The sequence below is a fragment of the Condylostylus longicornis genome, unplaced genomic scaffold (assembly GCF_029603195.1).
Source record: "Condylostylus longicornis isolate FDR11 unplaced genomic scaffold, ASM2960319v2 ptg000006l, whole genome shotgun sequence".
In the NCBI taxonomy this organism is placed as follows: Eukaryota; Metazoa; Arthropoda; class Insecta; order Diptera; family Dolichopodidae; genus Condylostylus; species Condylostylus longicornis.
The window spans coordinates 6,068,650-6,089,444 of record NW_026577975.1 but is presented as its reverse complement, the minus strand read 5'-3'; the positions used below and the strand labels follow the sequence as shown (position 1 = coordinate 6,089,444).

Here is a 20,795-nt window from a genome sequence, read left to right as displayed (position 1 = left end):
AATGTTTTAGTCAATCTTTTGATATAAAATGAAATAGCTAAATCAACTACTGTTGTAGTCAAAATATTTAAAAATGTAGTCATTGATTAGGAATTTATATAAAAACTGTAAATTTATTTTTTGTTTTCTTTTCTAAAATAACCAAATGTTTAGGTGAAATGTCTATTAAAATTAGTTGGATATTTTCAACTACTTATTTTAGATAATACACCTAAAGGATTAGACATATCACCTATTTTTTTTAATATTGCATTCAACTAATTCTAAATAGTTGAGCCAGCTAATAATGAATTTTAAAACAACTAAAGGAGTTGTCAATACTTCTAATTGTTTATAAAAAACACCTAATTTGTGATCAGCTAATTACGATTAGTTGAAAAATCTAATTCATTTTTTTCTGTGATAAGTTTTAAGCTAGATTCAGCTACCTTTAAATTTTAGAATAATTCAATTAATTCAATAGTGTTGATAAGATGAGAGTGCTGAGAAGATGATTTCATTTTATATTTAAAATTGTAGAACACTATTTCAATTAATATCCAATTTCACATTTTATTCAACAATTAATTATCAAAAATTAAACGTATAGTAAAAACAGAAAAATAATTAAAAACCATTTAAATTTTATTTTAATAATTAATTATTATAATATTAATTATTTATATTAAACACAGGTATATCAATAATTTAACAGGCCACTCCAGCGCTTCTCATAATCAAAGCAAACGCAATAATATTGGCAATACCTATAATTATCTTGTTAAATTTATATCTATACAATAAGTAGCAAGTGGTAGCTCTGTTATAAATATTATTTCCGTCTTTTTAATTAAAATAATTTCAATAATAATTTTATATATATATAAAACATTTAAAATAATTTGTAATTTAAATTAAACAAAACAAAAACAATTAAATATGTAATATAAATTATATACAAGATAACTGTAATTTAAAAATTAAATAAAATTAAATATCCTCTTTCTAATATACTAATTGTATATACGAGTACATAATATATAATAATATAACTATTATTATATATAACTTATATGTACTTGCAAAACAGATCTCTTAACAACCAATCACACGAAAAGAAGTGGTGAGAAGAAATGTTATGAAGTTGATTGAAACTGTTTTAAGGTTTTTAATTGCCTTAAATTATTATTTTGTAAAGCTACTTCAAACGTAACATTTTACTGTACTATATCAAGCTCAGCTGGGCAGCAATGTTTTAAGAATAAAAATTTATAAAATAAAAATCCTATTTATGCAAGAGATTTATACTAGAAATACTATACTAGAGATTTTGTGGGCTATTTTTACCTGAAAAACTTGAAGAGGAATTAAATGATAATTTAAATTGGAGTCACTATACGCCAGTAAAGTACATGTGGTTTAATTATCTCCCTCACTGTAGCATATTTAAATGTACTAATAATAATTTAAAATAATATCATAAATATTTGAAAAAAAAAATTAGTCATACATTTAACTCTCATTTGCAATATTACGCTCTTATTCACAATAAGTTACTCGAAATGTATGTATATGTGCTTATAATTCCATTGTTAATGAAATATTTATTTTTTAGTATTCTTTAATAATTGGAACGTTTAAAGTGGAATAACATATTTATTATACCTCAAATATAACAGTAATCATGCAATAAACAAAAAAAAAGTAAAAACTTACTTTTACAATTACTGTAGGGGTGCACAATTACAGCGCCATTTTTTTTTTTCTAAATATTTCTTATTACAACTTCTCTTTTAATGCATTGCTCTACTTGTTACATGTAAACATGTATACATATAGTATGTACGATGACAATTATAACAATTGTCAATTTGACAGCCGGAAATTATATTTTTACAAAAGAAAATAAAATCAATTAAATCTTTATTTAACTGCGTATAGAAAATTTAATAATAATAACAACAAGGAGCATAAAAACACCAATGAGTTTTTAAAACAAAACAATTATTATTATTTTTTTATTAAAATATTACCGCATATGTTATCACTATATAAAATTGTAGGAGATGATGATGTAATTTATTTTTTTTCTTAAATTAAAACTAGATGACAGTTTTTTTTTCATTATATAAAGAAATAAAATGTCGCTTTGAAGTACTTATGTAATTTTAATTGACTTGTCTTGTGAAAAGTGGGTGACAACACTGACATGTATTAAAGAATATATAGATAAAAAATATTTGCACGTAGAACAAGTTCAACTTATTTAATAATATTATTAACTTTTTGAGAGAATTTTATCCTGAAATTACAAGAATTTGTTTAAAAAATTTTTTGGATATTATTTTTCTGTTTTGCACCCAGATTGGCAAATTTACAGATCTTACATCTTCGACCGTTAGCATCTTTTGTGATATTCATCCAAATGTATGCATATGAGAACATTACTTGGCATCTAGAGAATTATTACAATCACGTCAAATCAACGTACTCACAAGCTAACAATCACTTGGCATTCGCATAGTAAGCGTTTCATCATTTTATTGTCTTCTAGATAGAGTGAGTAGAACTTCCGTCCTTTTCATTTTCCAAATGTATTATTAGGCGAAAATATACAATGGGCATACCAATCAATGACAATAACTTTTGACAATTCAATTCGGATAATTCTCACTTCTCCATTTCGGACAAATTAAAAACTTGTTGTCTTATAACTTATAATTTTCTTGTGTTAAAAGTTCGAGATGTCACATCATCAGTTTTTAGTCCTTAACAAGTCAAAACAGAGCATAATTTAAATACACCAGAGCTTAGCTTCCACCTTCAGAGAATGCTTCACATTTTCATTTATTCTGAGATTCTTTCTGACTCACTCAAGAGATTGCAACTGAATAGTTTTAATTTTTTTATACTTTTCTTTAGAAACCCATTATTTCTGCAAAAATTAAAATTTCCTAAATAGAACCGGGAAATGTATCCGTAAAATATATGAATAACATTATAATTGCATACTTAAAGGCTCATTAATAATAAAATTTTCTTTTTAATTTCTAAAATTCAAAAAATATTGAGAAATCATTAAAACATGAAAGTGAAATTTCTAAATCTATTTAACAAAACTTCCTACACATTAACAAACCCTAATATAAGTACATATATGTATATACATACATTTGTACGTATATTTCTCTACATGACTTCAAATACATTTAACCACCTGTTAAATATAAATAATAATAAATTAAAATTTTATTAGGTATTTTACCTTTACCCTATATATGTATAACAATTTTTAAACAAATAAAAATGAAAAAGATAAGAGTTGAACCTCTAATAATGAAAGTCTTAATCACCGTTTACCTTAAAATCATAAATTCAAAAGAAAAAATCACAAAAAAACAAATGATTTTCCTCTATAATTTCATTTAATATTTTTTTTCCATTTCATTTTGCCTCCAAAAACTAATTATACGAACTTGATCTTAAGCATAAGCTAAAAAAAAATGAAACAAAAAAAAAATTACATAGCGTTGAAAATCTTAAGTTTCCTATGCAATTATTAAAACAAAAAAAAAAAAAATAAAAATTAATATCATTGCAGTTTAAAAACACAAAAGAAAAAACAAAACTCTTCTTTCATGCTATTTGGAGCATTGAGAGTGAATGTTAACTTTTATATCTCATGACTCTATGAAATATTTTTCACCATTTTAATCCACCCAGATTAAAATTTAATTGAATTTGATTTTTTTTTTTTTGCATTTCTACTTGTTTTCTTGTTCATTATTATATTTTTTTTTGTATCAGTAGATTCAGTTCAAATGATTTCAAGAAAGTGTACAAATTCAATTAATTGCATATTTTTGAAGTTCATTCATTTATTTTAATATAATTAAAGTATTTAATCAAAAGTCTATGTCATATATAAGGCATGAAGAGTAGCTTTTCTAATTTTTTATAATATTTTTCAGAAAAACGTGGAAATCTGAGGGTTAATTGTGCAAAAGAACAAAACATAAATCACTAAAAATTTGTGTTGTCATTTCGGCAATCTTTATTTTCAATATATTCGATAAAGAATCGAAATAATAAAGGTAATACTGGAAGAAAACAGCGCAGAAAGTGATTAATATTTTCTAGCATTTGTCAAAATTTAACTGACTAATTAACCCTTTCAATACAGGGGTTCGTTCTATTATGGGATTCACATTATTATTTTCTTTTTCTTTTTTACATAAGATTTTGTTGAAAAAATTAAGATTACAACTATCATTCTTGAATGGCTCTTTTCCATTCGAAGGGTCAAATATTTGAGATGTGACAGTTGAAACCAAATTTTTGACCGAAAATAAATTGGAATACTTTTTTTAAAAAATTATGTTGTTGAAATAAAATTCGGTGAATTTGCTAAAAAAAAAAATATATCAAATGCATTATTTTCTCCCAAGAATGCTTTTTTCGTTGACCTCCCAAGAAAGTCAAATTTAAAGTGAATTATAGGAATAATGCACTGAAAGGGTTAATAGGATAAAGTAAATGTACCAACGAATTGAGTACAAAATAAAAATACAATAATGTCAACATACCAACAGCAATATATTGAGTAAACAATACACAATTATTTAGATAGAAATAATTTATCAATTTAATTTTATAAATGAAAAATGTTATTGATCTTATTAATTAAGAGTTTCAAACTTAAATTGTAAAATAAATAAAATGAAAAATTGATAATACAAATGAAAATCGTAATTAATTAAGATAATTATAAAAACTCAAGAAAATTACATTTTATGGATTGTCAATTAAATTCAATTGAGATAATTGCAATTTGTAATTGAATAAAGAGAAAAATTAAAAAAATTCGCTATATACTCGTATAGTGCAGTTCTTCCATACATATTATGTTATGAAGAGCAATTAGAGTACATTATTGAGTGCATTAGAAATTTCTGATATCAGACATCATTCTGAACAGTTTTGAAATATCTGACATCAGACATTCTTCGATATTATTATATCAATTATATTTAATTATTTGTAGTCCAAAATTTATTTATTTAACTATATTTCAAATAAAATATTTTTCTAAAATTTTCATACTCATAAGACAAGGTGTAATATTTATTTATGTGATTTCCTCTAAATACTTCACTAAAATTTTAATAAACTTTAAAAAATATTTTAGTACAAAAAAAATTTTTTTTTGTTCCCCTAAATATATGCAATATTTTTAATACACAATCTCGATCATTTTAAGTAGCTTTTCTATTTAAAAAATTGCATATGTTTTGGATGAAACGACATTAATATTATTTATTTTGAAAATTCATTTATGAAATTATGTTTTCTCCTATAAATATGTAAATATACGGAAAGTAAATGATTTTCCAAAAAAATTTATGAAAATTTAAATTTTAAATTTATTACAAATTTTTTAATTGAATTTTATTTAAAAGAATTGTTAAATTATTATAAAGAAGAAAGTATTTAAATTCGCAATCAGAATTAGCATTGTTATAAAATTGTTGATTAAAATCTTTAAAATAAATTTATTAACAACTTTTAATACAAATTTGTGTAAAAATTTTTAATTATAGTTACATTATAAATATTCTATTAAATAAAAACTAATATCAAAGATTAAATACAATCGAATTTTCAATATTTTATTCGGATTTTCTTAAATGAAATGAAAATTTAATTAAATAATAAAAAATTTTAAAATTTTCTAGGGATCTAAAATGGTTGTTCTACGAAACCAGAATAATTTGATATGAAATTTTTAATCTAGGGAATTCCAGAAATTTATAATTCAATATCAATTTATATAGTGGCAATTATGTAGTGATAGTGGCAATTCTAATATTGATTTGCAATTTATTGAATAATATTATTTAATTCCCTCCAATTGTCTCAAATTTTATGTCCGAAATTGTCCGAAATATCCTTCCAATTGTCCGAATATTTTATGACCAACACCTAAATATCATTAAAAATTTTAATCAATAGTTTAATGACTTTGTTAAATTTAAATAAAACTCATCATTGATTGCCTCTCCTTATAAAATATAATTCATCATATTATTATTCAAATGATTTTATATGCCCTCTCTTTTATACCTCATAAAGGTCGAATACCCCGCTACATAACCGAGTAACAAAGACATTTTAATTTTAAAAAATCTGCTTTTTTATTGAATCTTTATTTTTTTATATAAGAAAAAAAAAATTTATATAAAAGCTATTCATTATTTTTTTATAAAACTCACAATTTTAAGTGAATTAGAAAAAATAACAACATAAGAAAATTAAAACGATTCTTGATTTAAGTAAAAACAAAAAAAAAAATAATTAATTGAATTTTGTATATTTCGGTTTCTAGCATAAACTTAATCCCTCTTAAATCTAAATTTATATAATTTGCATTTCTATACAAAATTTGGAAATTAAAAAATTTTATTAAAAAATTTTGAATAATAAAATATTCTATTTTTTGCTAAAACAAAAAAAAATAAAATACCGCCAAATTTTAAAGCAAAAAGAAGATCCAAAAAAAAAAACAAATTATTTGAACTTTGAATTTTTGATATCCACATATATTTTGTTAATACATACACTTCCGTTTCCCTAAAACCTTCAAACTATAATAATAAAAATAATAAAAATTTAAAAAACAAAAACACTCTTATCTATAATAATTTTTTTAATTTTTTGCATGTATAGGTGCGCATAATTAAAATTTAACGCTATAAAAATGTTAACATTTTTCATGTAAAAATTTAACATTGACCATGGTCATCAAATACTTTATACTTAATTGAATCTTGAAATGGAGTAAGAGCAAAAAAAAAAATAATATATTGAAACGGAATTGAAAAGTAAGCGCAAAAATAAAAAAAAGAACCAAAAATAATACCAAAATATCAAACTACTTATAAACTTTTATAATCATTAAAATAATTTTTATTGACACCCAGCAGTAGAGGTGATCATTTGTAAGAAAAAAAATTTGTTTGAACATAATATATATATCTGTGGTCACAAGGCAAAATGTCTTAAATTGGGAAGGTAAAAATTTTTGGGGCAGAACGGATGTATTTTGTCTTTGTTATACCTTTTAAAGGAAGCAATGTACAACTTGCCACCTCATTTCAATTTTCCTTGTTTAATTCTTTAGTAAACAGCTAATAAATATGAAAATTATTGATAAGCAAATAAATAATATAACGTCCAAAATTTTAATGCTTTCAGCCACTGAAATTCAGTAACATCTACACTGAAATAAAAATATCAAAACATTTATGGTGAATTCAAATTCCGAATTCAAGAAATTCAAAACGTCATGATTCTCACTTTTTTATTAAGAGTTTTCTTTCTCTCTCTCTTATTTTTAATATGAAAGAGAAATTAAAAACAGAACTGAGAGCGAATGAACAAATATTGCTATTAAAATATTGAGCGTCAGAAGCGAAAACGGTTTAAGCTGAAATACGAAGATTTGCTTTAAGACCACAGACGCTATATGTTTGAAAATAGTCATATGTGCTTACATATCATTCGCAAATCAAACATAATGTTATAAAATTTACAAACACATGTTATTTTTTTTTCGTCTTTTTTGTTTTCATAATTTATTTATAACAATTTTTGTAATACAACTTCTTCTTCATGTTTACCTTTACCTTTGAAATTTTGAAATTTTTTTTTTTGTCTTTTTTTCTTTTAAGAAAAATTTTACTTGTAGATTATTTTAATAACCCGCTAGCTAATCTGGTAGCTAAAAGTTTGTGAACTAGTATAATATAAGATTAGGAAGTAGAAGTAAAAAAAACCAAAATTTCAATAACATTTTTTTTCTGGTTTGTTGTCTTGCATTTTCTTTTAAAATTTTTTTTATTTTGATTCATGATTTTCATAAAAATTGCAACTAGAAAACAAAAAAAAAATATTTTCTTGATTTTGATGTTGTTTTGTTTTTGATAAATTGAATACAAGAAATTAAATTAAATCTAACACAAACTTACACAATATGTGAACAAACTAATTTAATTTTGTAAAATGTTTAGATTTTGAATTAATTTAATTAATAAAAATGTTTAAACCAAAATATTATAATAATTATATTTTAATTTTAAATTCCTTGAAATTAATTTTGTAAATTTAAAGAAAAAATTACTTGCATTCATTCTATATTTTGTAGTGTAATTTGATGTGATGAAGGTGACCTAAAACTTAATGATATTTGAATTGAAGTATATTTGAAATTTAATTGAAATGTTAATGAAAAATTTTTTGAAAAAAATTTCAATAGAAAATTAATAGTAAAATTTTTTTAAAAAATTAAAAATTTGAAAAAAAAAATTCAATATTTTTTTAAATAGTGCAGCTCTTAATAAATATTCAGAAATTAGGAATACATAAAAAGTTATTGCATTGACAAATTTTTACACATCTCATTCTGTTTCATTTCGGTCAATTACTCTTGAATAAGTAGATCTAATAATTCAGTCTTAAATGCAGATTTTTTTTTGCATATCATATTAAAACTAAGTTCACACATATTACATCATATTCTGCAATCAATCCTGCAAGGTAAAATAGAAGGCAAAAGGCGTGTTGGAGGAAAACAAATGTCGTTGCTGGGAAACATCAGTCAATGGACTGTCCTACAAACAATCGGGTAACCAGTACACATCCACAATAGTGGATAAGCAGACGAAGAAAAAGACACATATATTTAATTATTATATTAAATAACAAAAAATAAATAAAATCATGTACTTATTAAATAAATTTAATTGAATATTTTCAATTATTTTAAAAAACATGCTTATTAACATTATTTGCGTTAAAAATTATTAAAAAATTAATTAATTATACCAAAATTTTTATTAATAACATAAAGTTTATTTTGTAATTACGCACATTATACATTATTATTAAAAATCAAATTAGCAGAGAAAACATAGTGATTGCAACTATTAATGATTACATGGTAATAGCAAGTCAAGGTGGAATGCACCTGAATAATAACTACACGTTATATGATGCATGTTTTTAACAACAATTAGTTTAAAAAACATAATGTAAAAGTAGCCATTTTTGTTTTGTGTAAAACTTATAATTAAGCTGTTGTATTTATTTATGTTAGCTAATTTTTGATTACCTTTAAATTATAATTAAAAATGAATTATAAAATGTATAAAATTCACAATATAGATTTTGAATTTTCAATCTCTTCTTTTACATCTCTTCTTTTACATTTATTGCATATAAAATAATAGTAAAAATAATAGTATACATTTGATAAGTATAATTAATTTGTTATTCCATTTGAAATGTTGATATATATAAGTAATAAATTCTATTTTTAATTAAAGACTATTCTTTAAAATTATAAGGAGATTAGAGATTTAAAAGCTTATTACTTAAAATACTCTCTTAAAAAGCTTATTACTTAAAATACTCTCTTAAAATAATAATGGAAATTAATCTGTAATATATTTTCTCTGTCACAATTATGACATTTACCATACACCTCTCCTCAAACATTTTGTAACAATTCAAAATTCTCTAAATAAGAGAGAATCTCAAAATTAACAGAATCAATTTTATAATATTAAAACACTCTTTAATTATTCTTTCTTCTTTGAACTTTCAATTTAATTCAAACTCAATTCAAATCAATTAAAAAATACGAACATCACCACACACGGTCAAATTTTAAATATTTTGTTATTTTTTTTTTTGTTTGTAAAAGAAGAAGTGCTGTGAATACACTCGGTGTGCATAATTGATGTATTAAATTGCCTTTAATTTTTTATTATTTTGTTAGAGGAAAAATTGAAAATCAAAATAAAAAATAAATACCAAAAAAAAACAGCATTTTATAAACACTCATGTAGATTATTATAGAAAAAAGAAAAAAGTCAAAAATATTAGATGTATCACGTGGGTTTTTGGGTCATTGCTATACGGAAAGCATATTAGTATTAGTATTTATGCCTAATTTATTATGAATGATTGGTATCTTCAAAAATTTTCGTTCACAAAATACTTTTCGAAATTATTTTAAGACTAAGACTTTATTGTTGCTCAACTACTTCAAAAATTCAACATCTCGCAATATACAAATTTTCAGGATAAAAACTTTTATTTATCGTTTAGAAATAAAATAAAATATGCCTCTTATATAAATATCAACCCAGAATGGTCAATAACATAAAGGAGCCTGTGTTACTTTAAATCATGCCACACACTAATCTTATAGTAACTATATTTTCTAATCCCTCACGGCCAATGCTTAAAATAAAAAATATGATTATTGTTTGAGGCAAGATTTTGTCATCAAACATTTTTTGTTTGATACATAACATATTGATTTTTTGTTGGATGGCATTCTATTTTTTCAATCAAACAAAATCAACAAATGTTTGATTCAACGAAATGTTTAAATAAAACTTTCATAAAAATTTTTCTTAAATCAAAAGAGAATTTATAAAAAATGTTCGATATTCAAGCGAAATATCAAATTTTCATCATGCCAAATGTATGAATCATGAAAAATGTTTGATGTCGGAAATATGATATATATATCAAACTTGTATTAAATGTTGATCTAATCAAACAAATTGCATGAACAATTTTAGGTGTCGTTCTTATCATAATTTTTCAAAGTTTTTTTATGTTGAACTACAAAATGATATTATTTGAGTTGTTAAATTTTTAAAAAATGGTGTGATACATATTTTATATACACTAATATACAATATGTATATCGATTATTATATAAGATACAATCATTCACAATATTGGTAACAATTTGGTTATTCCAAGTAATAAATTTTTTTTTTACTTTTTCGGAAATTTTTGCAGAAAATCAAATTTACTAAAATAGTAAATTATATAGACTAACATGCACACATGCAAACACATGCACATACCCCCAAAAATAATAGATTGGAAATACATTTTAAACTATTTTGAATGATTATGATTATTTTTTGCTCTTTTCTTGTTTTTCAACCATTTAAAGAGGTACTTGATGAATTTTTGTTAATTACGACTATTTAATAGTTATAATAATAAAAAATAATAAAAAGATAGGTGTGTTAAAAAATTTATTTTCATTTCAAAGAAAATCAAAAACAAAAAATATAGGTAAACGATTAGTAGATAGAAGGGCATATACTCTTAAAACCTGCTATTTAAAGAAAACGCTAATGAACTTCACATACTGAACTAGAAATAGAATCAAGATCAATTAAAAATAATACAAAAATAAAACAAAATTTCAGATATAATAAATAAAAAATTTATAAAAAATTTTAGATAGTGCTTGTAATTTTTATAACGGAATAATGGGAGAATTTTGCAAATAGAATTTAATTTTTGAGCATATTAAAAGAATAAATTGCATGATAAATAGAAAATTATTTATTTTTCCGCAAACCATATGAGCTTATAACAAAAAACAAAATGGTAGTAGCAGTAGTTAAACCGATTAAATTGATAGTGGGCCAAGGCGATAAAAAAAAAATACAAAATTAAAAAAAAAAGAGTTTGCTATTTTTATGCGAATATTATAAATGTAAGTATGCGGTCTAAACGCACATAATATATTATTGTTTATTTTGCGGCATGCAAGCAAATGTTCTTGAACTCTTTGTGTATTTGTTCACAATACAAAATACAATTATAATAATGTTACGCTCTTTTTTTTTTTTGATTTTGTTGAAAACAATTATAATAATGAGTTTAATATTATAAGTATTTGATAATAGTAAACAGAGAGAGAGAGAAGAAGGCAAATGACAGTGATTTTTAAGACACAATTTTATTGTATTGAGAATTGATATTATTTGTTGAGAAAAAATATTTATTAAGAGTGGCAGAATTCAAGCTATACTATTACAAACGGAGAGATTGTCATTGTACTTGCATTGGCATGGGTATATATAACACTCATTTACACACTCTCTGCTATAATGATACTTAATTACACTTTTATTACTGTATATTTTATATAGTTTGCTGTAAATATTTTACAAGGTAGAATATTTTTAGAAAAAATTTTTTTAAGTGTTTCCGAAATTTTTGAATTTAATATTACACATTTAATAGATTATTAGGTAATATGTGTATGTTAGTCTACGTATACATAGAGAGTAAATTGAAAAAAAAACTAGGTTAATTTAGTATATTGACCCGAATTCAATTCAATTCAATTTTATTATGAAACAATCAATCATTTAGAATTGATTTAAATTAGAATACAAGATGTAAAAGGTAAAATAAAATAAAATTTGAACATGTTTTGTAATTAGTAACGCACTTTTTCCAAAATTATATTCAAGTTTTTGAATAAAATTGATTTTTTTCTTCAATTGTTTTAAGGTTTTTGTTTTTTCTTGGATTTTAAAAATTAAAATTGAAAGAAAATTTACACGTGTATTTATAATTGAATGCACGTGAATTTATAAATGAAATATAAAACAAAATTTTTAATTGAAAAAGAAAATGCCGATGAGGAAATTTATTACGATTTTCCTATTACATAATATTGGAATAGAAATGAGGGAAAATGGGAAAAAATCATGTAATGTTAGGAAATTTTTGTTTTAAATTACTTTATTTGACTTTGAATTTCTAAAGAAAAATTTGTAATTTTATAATGACAAAGAGCCTTATTTTTCAAAATAGCTTTAAAATTTCCGACATTAAATATTAAGTCATCACAGAGATTATTTGTATTACTAACCTCTCAAAATAATACTTTCATTTCCAGTATTTTCTTAAAATTGTACCTTTTACTACTAAGCCTGTTTAAGAACATTTCTGTATGATATATGTTTCTCTAATTCTTTTCAATTAATAATAACCATTATATTAAATGGCAGGTGGTTATCCATAGAATATCCCTTATAATACCGTTTCTGGCCGAAAAATTTTACTCCAGCAATTTATATAAAAAAGTCTGCAACATAAGGATTAAATTAAAAAATTAACAAAAGACTTAAGTTAGAAACTTTTCAATTTACTTTTCACTATTAATAATAATTTTCTCTTATTTATTATTTCTTTTCAGATTTCAAAGGAAATTTCACTTTTAAATTAATTAAAAGTAAAACAACTATCCAACAAAATTCAACATTTCGCATTAACCGTTATTGAACAAAAACAAAATTACTAATCAATACCGAGTATACGATGACCGTATGTCAAAAAACGATGAAACGGCCGAGAATAAATCGTAGACAGAAAGTAAGGACAAAGAAAGGAAAAACTAAGGAAAAAAAAATACAAACTCGATACTAAAAAAAAAACAAATTACTCTTTTAAAAGGAAAGCAAATATTGGAAGCCCCCCCGCCCTGCAAAATTTGTAATCCATTTTTATTTAATCTTTTATTATTTCGGATAAGTAAAATTCTACTTGTCGAAAAAATTTCACCAACAAATTATTCACCATTCCTCATTTTTGTTTATTATTCATAAATTTTTGGAAATTTATTTTGGAAAAATTTTCATGCTTTACAAAAGTACAAAAACTAAATTATTTTAAATTATAAAAACAAACTTTATACAAAACGGAAAACAAAAAAATCGATTTGGGAGACGAAAGCACAAAATTATGGTCTTAAATTTTTTATTAATATCAACTGTGATAAAATCAACTTTTGGAGTTGTTACAACTGGTCTATGGTTAATACCGTTAATATTAGCTGCAATATCATTTTATCATTATGATCGTTTTGATCCAGAATCACGTGTTGTCGATCAAAATATTTTTCATGCTGAATATGATTTTATTGTAATTGGTGGTGGTTCAGCTGGTGCTGTTGTTGCAAATCGTTTAACTGAAGTACCAAAATGGAATGTTTTACTTTTAGAGGCTGGACCAGATGAAAATGAAATTTCTGATGTACCATCATTAGCAGCATATTTACAATTAAGTAAATTAGATTGGCAATATAAGACTGAACCAACAAATAAAGCATGCCTTGGTATGAAAAATAATCGTTGTAATTGGCCACGCGGTAAAGTATTAGGTGGTTCTAGCGTATTAAATTATATGCTTTATGTACGCGGTAATCGTTTAGATTATGAACATTGGGAATCACTTGGTAACGATGGTTGGGGTTATAATGAAGTATTAAAATATTTTAAAAAATCTGAAGATAATCGTAATCCATATTTAGAAAAAAATCCATATCATGGACGTGGTGGGTATTTAACTGTACAAGAATCACCATGGCATACACCATTAGTAGCAGCATTTGTTGAAGCTGGTCGTGAAATCGGTTATGAAAATCGTGATATTAATGGTCAAAAACAAACTGGTTTTATGATTGCACAAGGTACAATTAGACGTGGTAGCAGATGTAGTACAGCAAAAGCATTTTTACGTCCAATACGTTTACGTCGAAATTTACATGTTTCAATGAATTCACATGTTACTAAAATCTATTTTGATTTAAATAATATGAGAGCAAAATCAGTGAAATTTGTTAAAAATGGTAAAACATATAGAATAAAAGTTAAAAAAGAAATTATATTATCAGCTGGTGCTATAAATACTCCACAAATAATGATGTTATCTGGTATTGGACCACGTCAACATTTAGAAGAATTAGGTATTAAAGTATTAAAAGATTTACCGGTCGGTGAAAATTTACAAGATCATGTTGGTGTTGGTGGTCTAACATTTCTTGTTGATAAACCAGTTGCTATTGTACAAGAACGTTTTAATGCACCAGCATTAACATTTCAATATGTATTAAGAAATCGTGGTCCAATGACAACATTAGGCGGTGTTGAAGGTTTAGCATTTGTACATACAATTTATTCAAATGATAGTTTAGATTGGCCAGATATACAATTTCATATGGCACCAGCATCAATTAATTCAGATAATGGTGCTAGAGTTAAACATGTTTTAGGTTTAAAAGAAACATTATATCGTGATGTTTATAAACCAATTGCTAATAAAGATAGTTGGACAATAATGCCATTATTATTGAGACCACGTTCAAGAGGTTGGGTACGTTTAAAATCAAAAAATCCATTTCAAATACCAATAATGAATCCAAATTATTTTACTGATCCTTTTGATATTAAAACAATTGTTGAAGGTACTAAAATTGCATTACGTGTTGCAAAAGCAAAAGTTTTTCAACAATTTGGTTCAAGATTATATCAAAAACCATTAACAAATTGTAAAAATTATCAATTTTTAAGTGATGAATATTTAGAATGTCATGCACGTACAATATCAATGACAATATATCATCCATGTGGTACAGCTAAAATGGGTCCACCATGGGATAATGAAGCTGTTGTTGATTCACGTTTACGTGTTTATGGTGTTCGAGGTTTAAGAGTTATTGATGCTAGTATTATGCCAACAATAACAAGTGGTAATACAAATGCACCAGTTATTATGATTGGTGAAAAGGGAGCTGATATGATTAAAGAAGATTGGATGTCAAATCCAGCTTATAAATTTGCAGATATCAGTGAACGTACAAATATTATTGAATCCCATTAATTAATTTTTTTTTTTTTTGTATTTAATTGAAAGTTGGAAGTGCTACCTATAATGTGCCATTTTATATTTTAAAATTTCTTTAATACATGAACCAATTTCTTAAATTATATACAAATTTCATTCCTTCAAACATTCATCACAAACAACAAAACTTAAGCTTTATTTATTCAAATTAAGTGAAAAATAAGATCAGAATTAGAAATTTCTATACTTTGCAGTTACTTTTACATAATTTGAACAACTCTGTGGTGCTTATTATTTTATTGAAATCGTAAACGTATACGCATTAACAACAAACGTCAAAGCAATTGCATTGAAAGTAAACAGATAATTAGCAATAATTGACAACAATGTTGACGTTGTCAATAATGAGCACCTTTGACATTTACATTTGACAAATTCTCATTAATTCTTTTATTTTTATTTAAAATTTTTCATGTTTTTTGTTCTAATTATAATTTTTGATTAGTATTAATTAAACAATGAAAAGCGAGTCATTAATTTTTATATTTATTTATAATAGAAAGAGAAAGAGAGATAGAGAAAAGAAAATTTATTTTTATTTAAATTAGTTCATCCTTATTATTTTTTTAAAGAAAGCTAAAATTTAAATAAAGAATAGTTTTAAGTCGCGAAATTTTCTAATACTAGGTAAATATTTTTTATGAAAACCATGTATGTATAAATAAGTATGTATTAAATTTGTTCCAAATTGTAAAATATTTAGGTAAAATATTGCAAATTTATTTTGGAAAATTACCAAAAAAACACAAGCATATGAACGTGTGTACAGAACATTGTAAATAAAGCAATTTGTAATAAAAAAAAATTAAAAAAAAAATTACTTTTTAAATTTTTCAGGAACTCGAGTGGGAAATAGCAAAATTAACTTAGCCTTCTTACATATGGTGCTTATATGAAATACTGGTAATACTTTATAGCAACCATGTTATAAAAATAAATGAGCAAGAGCAAAAATCAGGAAATTGAATTTAATACAAGTATTTGAGAGAATTTTCAAGTCAAATAGTGGGTTTTAAGGAAAACTTGTATAATTTTCTTGTATAATTTAAATATGTATTCTGTCAAATCAATGCTACGTAATTTCTATAGGTTTTTTGTTTTATTATTTTGGCAGTAATAATGACATTCACTATTTAGTAAATCAGTAATGAATTCAACAAAAATGTGTAATAAAATTAACAAAATAATGTAAAGAATAAAAATTTTGCAAAATGCTCCAACAACTTTAACTCTTAACATTATTTGTCAAATATCGTTGTCAATCTTCAATTTATTACCTCTATTCGCCACCAGTTGCTTTTAATAGTTAAACTTCATTTCAACAACTCAATTTATAAGCTATAAACAACATTGAAATTTAAAAATGTGCTTTAGAATTAGACGGCTAATTACGCCGAGTTCAAGTTATAAATTATCACAGCAGTCGTGAAATTCAAGCACAATTTTTATGTTTTCAGCTGTCAAAATTTGAAGTTCATCTTTGCTTGAATTTATTCAAATTACGCTTTTAGCTTTGAAAGTATAAACGAAATATCAAATATGTGAAATTACACCGTGTTCTAATTTACCTTAAAATTTGTTTGTAACATATTGGTTACACTTCATTGCTATTAAAACAAGTTATTATTTATAATAAGCTTTTGTATATATAGAAACTGGTATTTTTAATAACAGGAAATATTTATTTCTTACAAAGTTTAATAATTTCTATACACGAAAAAATTCCTTTCAATTAATAAGAATATCGTAAATAATATACAAATTTTTAATTATTTATTTATTATTGTTTATTTTGATAAATTATCAAGAATTAAAATAATTAAAATTAAGTAAATCAATGAGCGATCACAGGGGTTAAATAACACTGCAATTATTAATTTTCACACTGAAAAAATCAACTAAGTATCGTAACAAAACATATAATTATTAAATTATGTAAGAGTTAAAAATAGAGTCAAAGTGTTCTATATTTGCAACAAAGCTACAATAATTATGGAAATGGTTTTAACCCTATTGTTCCCTTAGAGTCACATTATTAAAGCAATTAACATATATTTATTTAAAAGAATTCTCAGGTATTCTTAAGTGTGCCATTTAGAAAAGAGAAATTCGAAGGTAATCTCATAAATATTAAGAAATACTTTGATATAATAGTCAAAATCTCAAACCCTGGGAAGCGTTTGTTTGCGTAAATTGTAATCTAGGAGTGAAAGGGTTAAAATAAAAAATTAAAAGTTTTCGTAAACAGTATCATAAAAATATATTATTAATTTAATATTAAATAATATATTATTAAAATTTAATAAAGTTCTTTAGTTGAACTTATTATTTAATAATATTTGAATGCACCAGCATATTCAAACAGGGACGCAACGGTCACACACAATGTAAAGCCTATGGTATACTTTTTATTTTTAAAATTTTGTAAGTATTAATGTTTTAATTTTAATTTAATTAAATTGCACATAAATTGCACATATATTAATTTCCTCTAAATTTAAACTTGACACACCTTAATCCAACTCTGTTCTCATATCTACAAACATGTCATAAATCACAATCAATAAATTATTCTTATATAATTTGTATATAAAGTGCAAAAAAATAAATTTATAATTGACAAGTTTTTGTTTTTGCAATTTTAATACAAATAAATTTGTAATGATGAGTTTATCAATCTACATCGTCGTCATATGTCAATGAAATTAAATAATTAATTCAATTTTCTATTTTAATTTCGTATTCAAGTACAGTCTATTAATTCAAATAAAATAAGATTTAAGATGTAAAAAAAAAAAAGAAAAAATAATATGTAATAAATAAATTGATGAATTTAAATTATAAACAAAGTTAAAGATCTTAAATTTTATTGTTATTATATTTTGAAATAACAAATATACTTTCAATAATACGAGTACTAATTTTATGTAATAAAAACTTTAGAATCTATAAAAAATAAATCACAATTAAAATTTCATATAGAATGAATGGCAATAAGGAAGCGGAGAATTTTTGAAACATTGTAAGTAAAGAAGGTATGATTTTTTTTATTACAGTAAAGCCCAGGTAATTGTTTCGCCTATTCGGTGCTAAATATTTGGCAGCTATGTCAAATTAAAGCAATTAAGAGAATTATTTTAGCTGCTTAACTGCTTTATATGAGCTGTTAAACAAAATTATAATAATAGAGAAATATGTGCCTATGTATATCGAAATTCTTATTCTATTCAAATTCGAATGTTCAAAATTCGTCGCACTAAATAGGAATTGTGCTGTTAAGGAAATGCGTTTAAAAGAATTTTTTTCATGCAGCTAACCGGAGTTTACTGTATTACATATGCAAAAGTAATCATGTAGAGACAGTGATGTTATTGTGGCAATATTACACAAACCTTAGCATATACTTTGACACTACGTTTGTTACTTTTCCGTCTCGCCTAAAGGACATTTTTATAATCTTGTACAATATTTTTTGTCAAACTAAACAGCACACCTTGCGCTCGATTATCATATTTTTTGAATTTAGATTATTTATACAACTAGTGCAATATTTGAAGTCTCACATGATCTATTTTATCTCTATTCCAAAGAATAAATTAACTTAATAATTGAACGAGTGCAAACATCAATAATTCACTATATTGCATCAATTTTCGATACAAATTAGTATCTTATTCACAATTTTTTTTTTCATATAATTTTAAATTTGAACAGTTAATCAACACAATAAATTACGTCACTTTTATACACCATGTGCAATTAATATCAAAGTACTTTAACAATTTTACAATTAATTTATTTTAATTTTTTTTTTTTAAAGGGAATTTTTAATTTTAACAAGTTTTAATTCTGCAAATTATAACCCTAATACGTGATTTAAATTGTAATTGTTTCAAATTTAATTTGTTTATTATAAATTTTATAAAAATTCCATTAACGTATGTATGATGCATTCGGCTCCATTAAATAAATTAATTTTAAATGATTAACTTGAAAATAGCTCAAGAATTTATATATACCTAATCTATAATCTAAGATCTTAACAATTTTATAAATGTTATTCATGTAAAGTAATGCAAATATATTATAATAATGTAGATATTGTTAAGTGATTATTTTGTTGGGCATTGAAAGGAATCGAATTACGAAAAACGAAATGTCAGAATTTTGATCATAAAATTTTATATGTTATATTTCATGGGCAAAAAAAACAATGAGAAAATTTTTATTTTGATAATTCCTACTTAATTTTCACTTTGACATTCATATTGTATTCTCGCTGTCTAACTTAGAATACTGAATGTTAATTGTGAATTTTTCAAGTACTTTTTTAAGTAAATGGTAGGTATTTTTGATTTTTTTTAAAATTAAAATTAAAATTAAAAATGTACTCAATTACCTACAATCAATTTAAAAATTTAAGTTGTCCAAAAATAAGTAAATGTAACGGAAGACCAACGTACCTGAAAAGAAACAAAGAAAAAATTATTAATTATTGAAAAAACTGAACAAAATTTTTAAATTAAATACTAATTGTGTAAGCAATTAATTTACTTTAATAATATAGAAGTAAAGCCTATGTAGATCATAAAGACCTACATAAAATTTTTGCTCCCATATTGAAATCATTGATTAACATGCCTTCGGGTCCAAAATTAAAGTTTATAAAAGAAGGGGAAATAAAATTTTCAAAAAAAATAAAATTGCATATATCATGGCGCTTTCATCAAGGGTTATTTTTGACATACGAGATTATTATGCAATACAATAATGTCAACATTAGCGACGATTTTTGTAAAAGATCTTTTCCGGCAATGTCACTTGCAGCCTTTAAGGTATATTTCGGAAATATTTGACCGATAGCATAACGTAGACCGTATTATTAATTAACAGATTTGGCATGAAAAAAACACAATTTTCACTTCACTTTCTATTTGACGACATCTATGAATTAGTAGAAAAACGAAAAAACTGACCTAATTTTTCAATTGAATTCCCTAGTACAATTTCATTTTCAAAATTGAATTCTATTTTAAAATAACTGTAATGCAATTAATAAGTACAATTGCCAATTTGTTTTTTCGAATAATCTAGGTCATTAATATAACAGCACCTTCTATATGTTTTACAAAAAAAAAAAACAAATATCGTAATAAGCCAAACCAAGCCAAGCCACCCATATAGAATGATTAATGATTATTGATTACGATATATACAAGCATTTTAAGTAAAATAATATT

At 23.7% G+C, this 20,795-nt stretch overlaps 1 protein-coding gene across 1 annotated transcript in view; it reads left to right on the top strand.

Moving 5' to 3' along the window:
- Positions 1-16,319, top strand: part of LOC129616940 (glucose dehydrogenase [FAD, quinone]) — a 30,675-nt gene extending 14,356 nt beyond the window's left edge. Inside the window, exon 2 of the mRNA XM_055532416.1 lies at positions 13,070-16,319. Within this exon, the coding sequence (XP_055388391.1) occupies positions 13,615-15,531 (1,917 nt within the window). The 5' untranslated portion in view covers positions 13,070-13,614 and the 3' untranslated portion in view covers positions 15,532-16,319. The remainder of the gene's footprint in view (positions 1-13,069) is intronic.
- Positions 16,320-20,795: the final 4,476 nt, after the last annotated feature.